General features: G+C 39.5%; 1 protein-coding gene across 3 annotated transcripts in view; it reads left to right on the forward strand.

The window, feature by feature from the left end:
* The window catches only part of MME (membrane metalloendopeptidase), a 129,778-nt gene that overhangs the window by 66,949 nt on the left and 48,564 nt on the right, over positions 1-14,265 (forward strand). For all 3 annotated transcript variants that reach the window (XM_020988923.2, XM_020988925.2, XM_020988924.2), the window contains exons 11-15: positions 3,658-3,794; positions 3,905-3,998; positions 6,062-6,190; positions 8,288-8,386; positions 12,913-12,993. In XM_020988923.2, coding sequence (XP_020844582.1) covers positions 3,658-3,794; positions 3,905-3,998; positions 6,062-6,190; positions 8,288-8,386; positions 12,913-12,993 — 540 coding nt within the window. The remainder of the gene's footprint in view (positions 1-3,657; positions 3,795-3,904; positions 3,999-6,061; positions 6,191-8,287; positions 8,387-12,912; positions 12,994-14,265) is intronic.

The raw sequence follows: 14,265 nt of genomic DNA on the forward strand, positions 1-14,265 counted from the left end.
TGGGACTAGATGTCCTCTAATGTCCCTTCCAGTTCTAAATACATGGCCAGAATGAAAAAGTAAACGTACACAGGTACGCACAATTTGAAAAGAATGAGAGATGAGAAACCACATCATGAAATTGAGAGATGGTTAGACCCAGAGCTGGAAAGGACTGAGTTCAGGTCCTGCCCCTGATGTGTGCTGGCCATGTGGCCCTGGGCAAATCACTTACATTCCCCAGTATCTTAAACAACTCTCTGAGCAAGTCACTTAAACTGTCTGGTATCCTAGACTACTCTGTAATACTGTGCCTTGCAGAGAAGGTGCTGACCAGCATTATTAAAGGGAGGAAACATGCATAATTTGACTAGCAGGCCAGTCAGCGTCACAAATTAAACTCCTGAAAGTCCATAGACCATTGTCACATTTCTACAGCCAATGTTCTCTACCTCTTTTTCTGATGGATAGATGTTTGTTCTGGTTATTTCTTTCAAAAAAGAATGACAGTGAATCGTCAGCATCAGGAAATGAAGTAGCTCCTAGTTTGTACCTGAGGAAAAGCCACAAAGTCCCCAAAGAAGATTCAGAAGCATCAGCTTTTGAAAAAGTTTTCAACTGCTAGCTTGGAAGCAATCCTCATGTGGGTGCTCACTTGAACTCCATCTTTTCTAACAGCCATCATTCTAGCTTCCACACACAGCTGGAAAGCACTTAGCACAAATTTTCTCCTTCGATATTCACAATCCTGCAAGTCAGGGAGCCATCAGTATTATCCCCACTTTACAGATGAGGAAACAGAGTCTCAAAGGAAGTTAAGTGACATGACCAAAGGAGTAATAATAGCCAGGATCTTTATAGCATGTTAAGGTGTGCTAGGAACTTCATGTCTGGGTTCATCTGTCTCGCAGCTGGGGAATAGGAATGGTGGGCAGAGCCTGAATTCCAACCCAAGCCTTCTCAGGCTTTCTCCACTCCACCCCAGGCTGAATTTTTCTGAGAATAGGCTGTTGGGTTGAATATTCAATCTGAAATGACTAGAGGGATCTGAGATACTTAGCAAAAGTAAACCTCACCTTCAAACTTATGTTCTTAAGTGGACTCATCCTAAAGCTTCACCAAGCTTTTCACAGTCTCCTTTGGCTGATTTCACCAACTCCCTCTGATAAATGAGTAACCAGTCTCCTTTTTCAAGTCCCATAGAGAACAATTCACAATCACAGCAACCAAGTCTATATTCTTAGAATAGAAATGGGAAGAAAGAATCACAGAAGGCATAACATTGGTGGATTAAATCCATGTGTAATACATGTATATGCATGTATGTGCTATTTTTGTGTGTGTATATTTTTTCATATTCACTTTCTTTTAACTACCTTTGTGTGTGATTATGTTCATGACACAATTTATTTTTCTGTTGTAAAATCAGAATCTCATTTCCTCTTGGTGTTGAAACAAGATGTTCCTAAAAATATGTTGTTGACTTTAACTAGACATACATGATCATCAGTATCTCCTTTTTACATAGAAGCATTTTTACAGAAAATATCAGTCCATTTCACTAAACCATAATAGGCTCCATAATTGTTGGGGGGGGAGGTTAAATAATTTTTGGTGTTGGTAGAAACTGGCTACTAATAGTTGAATTTCAGACAAATTTCTGTTTGTGGATTCTCTACTCTTAGAAATAACAAAGTGATCTCTTAATTTGTTTTTTTTTTCTGTCAAAATGTTTATGTCCACAAGCCTCATTTTCATTCTCAGAAAATGTGTTTTTAAAAGACTGTTAGTTCTGGGAGCCAAATCTTAGAAGGATCTTGATAATCAGGAGAGGATCCCGGGGACAGGATCCAGAATAATTAAGAGCCATATGAAGATAGGCTAATACAACTGGGGACATTGAGCCTAGAGGAGAAAAAAAAAATTAGGGTGGGAGAGGGGCTTGATAACTCTTCAAGAATTTGAAGAGCTGTGATCTGAAACAACCATTAGATTTATTCTAATTGGCTCCAGAGAGAAGATATGGGAAAAATGGGTAAAAGGTACAAAAAGGTGAGTTTAGGCATGATGTAAGGAAAAACTTCCTAATGATTATAAGCGTCCTAATGTGGAATGGGCTGCCTTGGGAAGTAGGGGACTCCTCCTCACTGGAGGAATAAAAATTGAATGGCCACTTGTTTCATATGTTTTTTTAAAAATGTTTTTCATTTGTGATTTAGACTAGACGGCCACTGAAATCCTATCCAATCATACCAACCCTGATTCAATTTTAAAAAAAGACATTTATTAAGTGCCTCATGTGTACCTAGTATTTCCCTAGGCTCTGGAGATCCAAAGACAAAAATGTTTAGATCCTTGTCCTCAAGGAACTTATATTCTCCTTGGAGAGGAGGGGATACATGTATGTATATAAGTATATACAAAACGTGCCCAGAATATTTGAATACAATTTAACTTGGGAATCATTTCAAGCCTCAAAATTCTTTGTTGCTTTGATTATATATCCATTCCCAGCCTCTCTCATGATTTCTAGTTCTCTAACACCAACTACCAACTGGACATTTCATACTCTGTGTCCCATAGGCATTTCATATGCAATATGGCCAAAAGAAAATTCAACATTGTTTGTTAAAAAACCCTCCCTTCTTTGGAACTTTATTATTTCTGCAAAAAGCACCATTTCCTTACAGTCATGTGGCTTTGTATCCTAATTGTCATCTTCTTCTCCTTATTCTTACTCCACTTATCTAATCCATTGCTAATTCTTTTCCCTGTCTCCACAATATCTCTTCCATCGCTCCCCTCCTTCATCCTCACAGAGCTATCACTGCTTTGGGCCCTCATCATCTCCCAGTTAGACCATCATAGTAGCCTACTAACTGATCTTACTGCCTCAAATCTCTCCCCTACTCCAATCCATCCTCCACTTTCTTGCCGAAGTGATTTTGTTCAGCTGTCACCATATTAGTCCCCTATTCAATAGACCCTAATGGTTCCCCACTATCTCTAGTGTCAAATAAAAGCTCTTCTGTTTGGCATTTGAAGTCTTTCACAACCTGGCCCCTAGCCAGCTGGTCAGCCTTATTATATATTGTTCCTCTTCCCAAACAATATGATAATTCACCCAAACTATCTTTCTTATTGTTTCTTCTACATGATACTGTATCTCCTATCTGTATGCCTTTGCACCGGCAAAAGTGCAGGTACCCCCATGCCTGAAATATCCTGCCTCCTCACCTCTGCCACCCAGGATCCCTAGTTTCTTTCAAGACTCAGCTCTTGCTCCTCCTTCTACATATAGCATTCTATGACCTCCCCTTCTAGTCAATAGTGCCTAACCACCAAATTTCCATCTATCTGCTTTGTGTGCCTATATACATACAACTTATCTCCCCTTGTATAGATTATACACTACTTGAAAGCATGAACTGTTACACTTTTTTTTTTAGTTCAGTGCCTAGCACAATGCTTGGCACACAGTACATACCTAATAAATGCTGATTGAGTGAATAAGGGAAAAAACTTCTCAGATAAGTATCACCATCATCACCATGGGTTTAGTCCACTAGTGATAAAAGTAGCCTCTGTGTATTTCATCCTAGTATTTCATACTAAAATCTTGGGACCAGGTAGTGAAATTGACAGACTACTAAACACATGATGCCTGTTTTTTTCTAGCCGTTCAACTGGGCAAATTTCACAAATACAATCATGTCAGCTGTGAAAATTAGTGTTGCAAATGAGGAAGATGTGGTTGTGTATGCTCCCGAATATTTAATCAAACTTAAGTCCATTCTTACCAAATATTCTCCCAGGTAGGTGCCCGCCTGTCCTTTGATGAGTCATACTTTAATGTCACTATGCTCTCTAGAAGCCTTGCAGCCTCATCTTTCTTGTTGCCGGGTGGTGGTGTTTTTTTATACAGAGATCTTCAAAATTTAATGTCCTGGCGGCTCATTATGGATCTCGTAAGCAGCCTCAGCCGAACCTACAAGGAGTCAAGAAATGCTTTCCGGAAGGTGAAGAAAAATCTCTCTCTTCTTAAGACTTGAGCTTAAAGAGATCCAAAGTTGGGGACCTTGCTGCGTCCACCACGTGAATGTGGTAAACTTGGCAAGGGGGAAAATATGCCAAGTGCTAGCTGTCCAGCCCACGTTTAAATATGTCGCCTAGGGAGAAAAAAAAAATCCTGTTGCTCTGGGGATAGTCATCCTGCACCGCCTGAAGTGTGGGAAGAAACTGAATGCAAAGCAGTTCATAAGTGCCTGCTCTGTGTCAGGCGCTGTCTAAGGTGCTAGCTAAAAGACCCTCTCGGTATTCAATCATTATCTGAAGGAAGTCTCTTTTATAAGAAAGATGGCGACTTCATTGGTGTCACTGCTAGAATTTTAATCAACAAGGTAATTGACTTCCACGTCAAGAGTGTGTAATGTAAAGAAAATGCAGAGACATGTGATCATACTATAGCCTCATCAGATACAGAGTTAGAGGCAGCCTTAGTTATTCTTCTAGAGCAGAGGCTTTCACCCTAGGACCCATGAACTTAAAAAAAAATTTCCTTTATAAGCCTATATACTTTACTCAATGAATTTAAATAAATTGTTCTGAGAAGGGGTCTATAGGGTTTTCTAGAGTGCCAAAGGGGTGTATGCTGCAAAAAAAAAGTGTTCAGAACCCTGGATTTAGACCAACCCTCTCATTTTACATATGTGTCCTGGAAGTTCATAGTATCCTAGGTCTAGAATTGGGACCAGCATCTTTGGTTTCTAGATGAGGAAAGAAAGGGCCAGAAACTTTAAATAATTCACTAAAGAACATGAAGGTAACCAAGGTTTTCTGTCTTCAAAGCAGATGCTCTATTACATCACGCTGCCTCTTTGAAATTATCTGTCCAAAGTCATGGAGGTAGGAAGTAACAGAGCTGGGATTCAAACCCGGATCCTCTAACTCCAAATTCAAGGTTCTTACCGTGGAGTACTAGAATGTCAGGGCTAGAGCCTTTTGAGATCATAATGAATGTGTCATACCTACTTTCTAATAACAAAGACTTTTCAGATGTCTATGTAAATGAACAATGTAATAATAATAATAATAATAAGAGCATCTGTTATAGTGCTTTAAAGTTGCAAAGTGCTTTATAGATAGTCTCTCATCTGATCATTATAACGACCCTTCGAGTCGATGCCATTATTACCATCATGTTACAAATAAGAAAACTCAGTGACTTCCCCAGAGTTACTCACTTGGTAAGTGTCTGAGGCAAGATTTGAACCCAGACCTTCCTGGATTCTAGTCCAGAACTTTACCTACTAAACTATCTAGCCCTGGAAAACCCATCAACATCACTTGTGCCTGAAGAAAACCTAAAAGGCATACCTTGAAACATATTTAAAACAACAGTCATTCAGAGAGTACCATAGGGAAAGTGAAGTTCTGCGGAGAAGAGGAATTATTTCATTCATCAAGTTGTTTAGCTTTCAGCTATTTGCTAAGTGCCATGGAAATTCCTTAACATCAGGAAATTCTCAAACAGGACAGTCTCAATACTGTAATTTCTTGTACTTAGTGAAATCCTTTTGTTGGTACTTGAATGGACACCTACTTAATGCTTCTAGCCGTGAGAATTTAAACTGAAATATTTCAAGGCAGGAATGTTTTTCTGTTTATGGGACAGTGACCTGAAAGCCTACCCTTCTCATAGATGGAATAATGTATGTACATCTGTTGAGCATTAATCTTCATTTATATTGACAACATAGATGATGACCAAGTAGTATATTCCACATCAGCCCTGAAAAAAATATTAACATGTAGCTACAACAGAGGATTTTAAGGAGGCATTTGAACAATGGTCCAGATTTCTTTAAAAATCATTTAGATAAGTAATTTAATCGAATGGTATTTTTCTCTGCATTAGGAACTTGTCCCCACTGAGAGGTCTCTGAATAGGACTTAAAGACCTTCGAGTCTCTCCTGGGATTTAGAGATTTTTGAAAGCATAGAATTTCACAAAGTTTTAACTTGAAGCCCTGGACTCCTAGGCAAATCACCACAAATTCTGTTTTGTATTTCCCCTCAACAGGCTCTTTATGGCACAACATCTGAAACAGCCACTTGGCGACGTTGTGCCAATTATGTCAACGTGAACATGGAAAATGCCGTTGGACGACTTTATGTAAAAGCAGCATTTGCTGGCAACAGTAAACACATGGTAATGTTTTTGGCACAATTAACTCTGTTATTTATTTGTACTTAGCAATATAAGGCAGTAGTCAGAAATTTAGTTAAGCATTTTATTTATAGAGTATGAAGTCTGTAATTTTTGCTTTGTTCTCCCTATAAGTCTCATCCTTACTAGGTCCTTTTTTTTTTTAATCAACATAAAGCCCATGTAACTTTTGGGTTTTTCAATTCCTAATGCTTTTGAAAAGCATTTAAAACATGAAAAATTTATCAGGAGGCATGAATTACATAAAGAAAAAGTAGATAGTATTTCAGCCTCACCTGGTCATGTCTTTATAACTTTAAGGTGGCAGTGTTTGAAAGAATAGCACAACCAAAGAGATTCAGCCCCCATAGCACCCTTGGTTTTTTCAGGAAGCTGACAACCTGTCAGAAGCCGTCAACATGCCTCATTCAATTAAAGTATCTTCCAGGCTAATTCAAAATAGCTCCAGGATTCCGTCTGCATAAAGGCATGTGTGTGAATTACTTGGGACAAATTAAAATAAAACAATAAATATATCTATTTTTAATGATTTGAATTTTTTGATATTTTTACAATAAGCCTTACTTTGTTATATCTTTACAAAACATTTTGAATGTGTAATATATCTGCCTTTTGCTACATTCACTTGTTTTACGTAATTTGGCATTTAATTTCCAAGGATGTTAATATATGTATCCTGGATTCTTCATCAAAAAACCACACTTTATTACTTTGGATATTAAGCATAACTTTGACAAAGTTATTTTTTTTCTAAGTCTAGCCCATAAGTTTTCAATGAGGATTAAATTAAGATAGATCTCATTGAAGTATTTTATCTCTGTCTCTTGGGTAAACTTTAACTTTTTGTGATGTGAAATGTGGTACGAGATTGTATTGCAGTATTTTAGCACAATTTGGTAATTTCTGTCATTCTCCCTCAATATGTTAACATGTTTATCAGAAGTCATCATTCCCTCAATGGAGAAAAGATTTCTAGGCTGACTAAAAGAAGGAAAAACAAAAAGCAAAAAGAAAACATTTTTCTGGGTGGATGTTTAAAGTGTGATGAACATACCTGACAAGCTTACCTTCACTCCTAGAGTAGCAGGAGCTCCTGCATGCTCCAAGTCAGTTGCATCAGTAAGAAATACTGTTTTCAAATCTTCAGTACCCTAGCTTTTATATTTGGCGGCTAGGTGGCAGAGTGGATAAGAGCACCAGGCCTAGAGTTCAAAGACCTAAGTTGAAATATGGCCTCAGACACTAACTAGCTGTGTGACCCTGGGCAAGTCATTTTAGGCTATTTGCCTCAGTTTTCTCATCTGTAAAATGAGCTGGAGAAAAAAATGGCAATCTCCAAATGGGGTCACAAAGAGTTTGACATGACTGAAATATCTGTACAATAACAACTCATGACTGGTGTTTTTTTCTTCATGGCATTTTTTTTTTTACTGATTTTCCCCCTTTTGTTCGAACTTCAGGAATCAATAATAGCCCTTCTGGTTGCCACATCACTCTGACCATCTTTGCTATTTTCTAAGACTGTTTTTCAGCAATAATATGACACTTTGGCTTACAGAATAATAGATCTAGAGCTGGAAATGACCTCAGAGGCCATCTTGTTCACTTACATCATTTTACAAATGAAAGAGCTGAGGTCCAGGGAAATTCAATTACTTGCCCACGGTCAGCTTTTAGCAGGTTTTTGTTTGTTCGTTTGTTTGTTTTCAAGCATTTTCTTTTGCACAATCATTGAAGCATGCTGTGGGTGTTCCCTTCACTGATGCTGATGAAATCACCCCACCCCTCAGAAAATAAAGAAACAAAAGTTTGAAGCACACTGTCATCCACAGTCCTGAGGAAAGCACAATTTTACCTCTGGGCAACTGCCCTAGTTCTAGTAGAAACTGCAATAAATTGCCTTGCAAATGGAGATTTTCGTTTTCCCTCTTTCTTTAGATAGCATTAGTCTGCTGCAAAGTTAAGCACTGAGTCACTATGTTGTAACTGAATTACTGAGCTCCTGACTCTGGGAGCCTGGGAAGCTCTTTAAACAATGAACTGACCCTCTTCCTTTGCCTTGCTTTCGGTTTGTTTCAGGTGGAAGATCTGATCTCACAGATTCGGGAAGTTTTCATTGAGACTTTAGATGACCTCACTTGGATGGATGCTGAGACTAAAAAGAAAGCTGAAGATAAGGTAGAGACAAAATCAGGCCTTTCCTACCAGAGGAGGGAGTGCTTTCATGGGGGTTGGGGGAAGGGGCATAAAGGAAGAAGAAAAGTATCAGAATCAGGGATCAGAGCATGAAAAATAAGCATTCCTGCAAATGCTAGCCTGAAATACATGCTCCTTCATAGTGCTTTTCCTATGGGCCTCATACTTTTTAGTGAAACTGTTGTACAGTCATAGACTATTCCAAGGGTTCATCTTTAAACTTGTCATATGCTTATTTCTACTCAATGTAAGTAAGAGACAGGAAAGGCACATTTATATAAATCGAAGCTAAGAATGTGAAGAGCATTGAGCTGATCACAATTGTTTTGGTCCCTGGCAAGCCATCTAGAAAGTTCAATCCATGCACACAGCTTGGATGTTCTATGTTAATACCCAACTGGACTGCAAAACTCCAATGAGAAATTGAAAGGGCATGTGCAAATGAGCCTTGTGTTATGTCTTAGCAATTTTTCTAATTTTTAAAAATATGAAATGCATGGTTATAAATCACATCAATTCTCTGGGCCTTAGTTTCTTCACCAGTAAAATGAGTATATCAGGGAGGAAAGTGATTTGTAAGCTTTAAAGCATGGCATGCATCAGCTATTGCTGATGATTGTAGCTATTGTTATTATTATGTTGTATATATACTGTATTGAGAGAAAACCTGGCAGTGTAGAGGACTAACTTTGTTTGGGTCCTCCCCCATGGGATCACAGAAACGTAGATATAAAGCTTAGTTACTCCAACCCTTTTACCCTACAGATGAGGAAACTGAGGCCCAGGGAGTTTAAGTGATTTGCCCAAGGTTGGACAGGTAATGAGCCCCAGAGGTAGGATTTGAACCCAGATCTTCTAACTCTTCAACACGTTCATTTCCACTATATTGCATTGCCTCTCTGAGGCAGTTAGGTGGTGTTATAGTGGATAGAGCACCAAACCTAGAGTCAGGAAGACCTGAGTGCAACTCTGACCTCAGATACTTACTAGCTGTATGACCTGGACATTTAACCCTGTTTGCCTCAGTTTCCTCATCTGTAAAATGAGCTAGAGAAAGAAATGGCAACCACTCCAGTATCTTTGGCAAGAAAACCAGATGGAGTCAGGAAGAGTCAGATACAGCGGAAAAATGATAGACTGGCCATCCTTTTTCTCCTAGTGCAGCTCCCTCATTTTACATGTGAGAAAACGGAGCTCTAGAGGGGTTAGATTTGCCCCAGGGCAAGAGTTAAGATGTGAGCTTGGGTCCTATAATGATGAACCTGTCACTCTTTCTGCCATACCGTGTCACCTCCTAACTTCTCAGGATCTAAGGAAACTTTCTGAGCCCACAAGTTATAGAGAAATTGCCAGTCTTCACTGGTGGAGGGAGCTTTCACACTAGGAATTCTTTACATTGATGAAACCATACGTCTGAACCATGTAGTAATCATTCATTGCATCAAAAAGCATTTATTAAGTGCCTGCTATTTGTCAGTCACTATTCTAGGCACTGAGGCCACGAATGAAAAAGTGAAACAAACCCTGCCTGCCCTTAAGGAGTTTACATATATGTGTATATATGTTGTTGACTATGACTGTATTTACACACACACATATATTCATGCATACGACACACACACATATATTCATGCATACGACATGTGTCTGTATATTATACAATATGTGTATATATAGTATACTTAACTATGTGCATTATAAACATATATACATTATATATACAAAATAAAAACAAATATATGTGATAATATGTATATATGTATGGTATGCATTATGTATATGTATTGTATACTTAACTATGGACATATTTCTAAATATAAGTATACATTGTATACAGAAGATATATGCATATATATGATACATGTGTATAAATATTGTATCACCTATACTTGTAGAATTGGATAAGGAGACTTTGGATTCCACAAACACATAGTCGGTTTGCCTAAGAGTAATTCACCATAAATGAATGAGACCCATTTGAAAGTAGCTTTGACTCCTTCAGACCAATTTTCTGAGTAGTAAGTTAACCATGTCGCTATCACCTGGTGATCTCTATTATGTCCCCTTGGATTGGGACATTTTGGGGTAAGATTAATAAATTAGAGTTAATGTTGATAAGAAGTAGTTTCAATTGGCCTAATCTGTATCAAAGATCAATTCTATTTTAAATTATGAAGAATGCCAAACTAGTGGTATTTCCTTGTGTGACCCAAGAGAGAAGGAAAATGCTTTAGAAATAACTGGCCTGGATTTCAGCAAAGCTTGATTATGTCTCTCATGTTCTTGTAAACAAGATAGAGAAATGTAGGCTTGGACTTTGTATAATGGCCATGCCCAAAGAGTTTGCTTTTTGGTTTCATTCATTCATGGTGTGCTGCCACTCTGGAAGGAGGTCTACAGTGCAGGGTCTTTGATGCAATAAGCTTTTAGTGCCCAGACTGAGAACACATCCAAAGGGGCATCTGAGTGATGAGGTCATCTCTACAGAGTCAATCTTGAGCTGTGGCAGTCTCTTAACTCTCAAGAGCAGGTTCTCAACAACAGGCACAGGACAGAACGGACTGGCCCATTTGATCTCATTCCTACATGTTGTGTCATTTCCCAACTCGATGTCTCCTGTCTAGCTGTCCCTCCTCCCCTTTGCCTATTAGAATCTTCAAGACTCAGATCAAGCACAGGAGGCTTTTACCCAGTCTCTGCAGCTATTAGAGCCTTTCCTTTGAGGTTACCTTCAATCTACTCTGCAGTTTTTATGTACTTAACTTATTTTCCACTTGTCTCTCCCAATAGAATATAAGCTCCCTGAGGGCAGGCACTGTTGTTGCCTTTCTTTGTATCCTTAGCACTTAGCACAATGCCTGATATATTTGGTTGCTTGGTCATTTTTCAGTCATGTCCAACTCCTCGTGACCCCATAGGGGTTTTCTTGGCAAAAATAGAAGAGTGGTTTGCCATTTCCTTCTTCAGCTCATTTTACAGATGAGGAAACTGAGGAAAACAGGATGAAGTGAGTTGCCCAGGGTCACACAGATAGTAAGTGTCAAAGGCAGGATTTGAACTGACTTCCTGACTCCAAGCCCAGCATTCTATCCACTGTGCCACCTAGCTGCCCACCTGGTACATAGTAGGCACTGCTGAGTGCTTGTGGACTGACTGATGGTACACTGTAGCCTTGATAGTGGCAAACCACGTGTTTGAAATACCTGTCATGGAGACAGACAGTCAGACATTGCGACTCCTAGTCGAGGGTGGACCAAAGGTTGTATGAAAAGGAGCTTTCTGTGAGCCAGGCAACAGCAATCCCCATCATCACTCTGTCCACTTTCTCTGCTGTCCAGTGTAGATGGGCACACTTCCTCATCCTACCAGTAGGAAGCAGCTCAGCTTCCCATAATACAGGTTCTCCCACCTGCCAGGTTGTCACCTCTCCATGCAAATTCTGTGTGCTCCCCACAATTGTTTTTGATAAAAGGGGCAAACCCACTGAGGGAAGGGTGCCATTCTATGCTCCAAACCTTGTGCAATTTATAGTCTGCCATGCACAGCAAAGAGAACCCATCCCCCAACATGGCCACATTGTGACAATTTACTGCAACATTACCATAGTCCTCTTCATTTACACTGACAAAGTCACTTCCTTAACTGTTCGGAAGCCTCACTCTTTTCGGGATCAAAGGCAACAAAGGGAATTAAATTTAAAAAGTGCGAATGAATAGTCGCATTTATATTATAGAAACTTCTTGTGAGAATTCATTCCACATGTGGAAGTTTTTAGGTCAGGGTGGCAGTAACCTGTCACCGGGAGGGAGCATAGGAATGGCATGTATTTAATATGTAGGCAAGGTGAGCCGGCAAATGTACTGAAGGACCATTCATCTTTCCCATTCGGTGTAACAATGGTATTCCCCTGACCTTGAAGGGCCTGAGGCCCCATAATCTACAATGATTGTCTTGAAAAATTACAGTTGATGACATAAACCTGCAAAGTCGGTATGGAGCCCTGAACATTGCCCCAAGAGCATCTGTCCTAAGCCTGCAAACACTTGCTGTTTTCTCAACCAGATTAATGTAGTGGAAAGATGATTGCGGGAGGCTGCAATGGCAGCCCAGGCCATCAGCCCTCACATAATATATAAGTGAGAACTTTTCTTTAGAAAAACAATTTCATAAAAGGCAGACACATGCAGACAGTGGTGCCTTGTCAATTTTCATTTAGGGTAAGTTTCTTGGGAATGCTGTGCCAAATGAGAAAGGCCCTGTCAAAATCAAGCACTGGCCTTGTTTTAGCAACCTTTGGACTTTTTGGAAAATGAGATTTTTCAGTGTACCCTGGGGGCCTACTGTTGACAAAGTCCTTCTTACTTGAGGGAAGTAGGTATCAAGAGGTTTGGAGTTTTTTTTGTTTGTTTGTTTGTTTGCAAATGAAATTTTTAGGTTCTTTGTGAAATGTGATTTTCATTTCAGATTTTTCCAGTCAATTTCCAAATCCAATCTTCTCATTTTTATAGGCCATGGCAATCAGGGAAAGGATTGGCTATCCTGATGACATCATTACAAATGATGAGAAACTGAACAAAGAGTACAGTGAGGTAAGTCTGTAAGGAAATGGGGCAAATGATGCTCAGGGCTGGTTGAACTGCATTTACTGCAGGATCGTGGGGTGTATTGGCATCATACACATTATATGTTGAATCGTTATATTTTAAATATGTTGTCTTCCTGTCCTGGACACATTGGCTTTGTGAGTCTGATCATCTGACTTCTTAGGGCCCCAAGAAGGTGCCAGACAGTGTCCTGAGCTGCATTCTTAAAGGGGCTCTCCTCATTGATTCTCCCTAGACCAATGAAATCACAGGTCTATACAATAAGTTTTAAAAAATTATGTTTAATTCAAGTCAACAAACATTTAGCAAGCATTTACATCTAGTAAGAAGGAAACGGGGGCAGCTAGGTGGTGACGTGGATAGAGCACCAGCCCTGGATTTAGAAGGACCTGAGTTCAAATCCGGTCTCAGACATAATACTTACTAGCTGTGTGACCCTGGTCAAGTCACTTAACCCCACTGCCTCGCCAAAAAAAAAAAAGAAGAAGAAAAAGAAGGAAATGGCAGAGCACTCCAGTATCATTGCCAAGAAAACCCCAAATGGGGTCACAAAGAGTCAGATATGACTGAAACAACCGAACAACAATGCTGTGACCTAGGCACTATACTAAGGTCAAATGATACAGAGACAAAAAGGAAACCATTCTGATTTCTACAAGTTTATATTCTCCCAGAAATATAGACAGCAGGGTTGAGGGAAAAGGGAGGGGAGAAGAAGAGAAAGAGAGACAGAGAGAGAGAGAAAGAATGAGAATAGTAACAATTTGGGAGAGATCAAGGAAAGAAGGCATCTAAGAGATAGATGTGTTTTACCTGATCAGAGCCTTGAAGAATCCTGAATCAGAGGTGTGGAGGCCATGTATTCCAGGAAGGGCTGGGTGAAGGTGGACAGCCTGTGCGAATAGACAGAAATTGTTGGGAGAAATATGAGATTGGGTACTGCAGAATGACTAAAGCCTAGACTGTGTCCTAGGAATTAGTGTGAGAAAAGGCTCTAGAGGCCCTGGATTGTGGAATAGATCAAATGTTAAGCTGGGACATTTGCATTTTATTTTAGGGGCAATAGGGAGCCATTTGAATAAGACAGTGGCATGGTCAGACTTATTCCTCTAGATCATTTTGGCAGCTCTGTGAACATAGATCAGAGGGGTAAGTAGAGCAGGAAGACCGATTACAGCAGTCAGGACAGGGGTGATGAAGAGCTGAATTAGGGCTGTGACCAAAGGAAAGAGAGCATTAACCAGACTCATATTTTGA

This window comes from Phascolarctos cinereus, unplaced genomic scaffold (assembly GCF_003287225.1).
Source record: "Phascolarctos cinereus isolate Bilbo 61053 unplaced genomic scaffold, phaCin_HiC Scaffold_7;HRSCAF=346, whole genome shotgun sequence".
NCBI lineage: Eukaryota > Metazoa > Chordata > Mammalia > Diprotodontia > Phascolarctidae > Phascolarctos > Phascolarctos cinereus.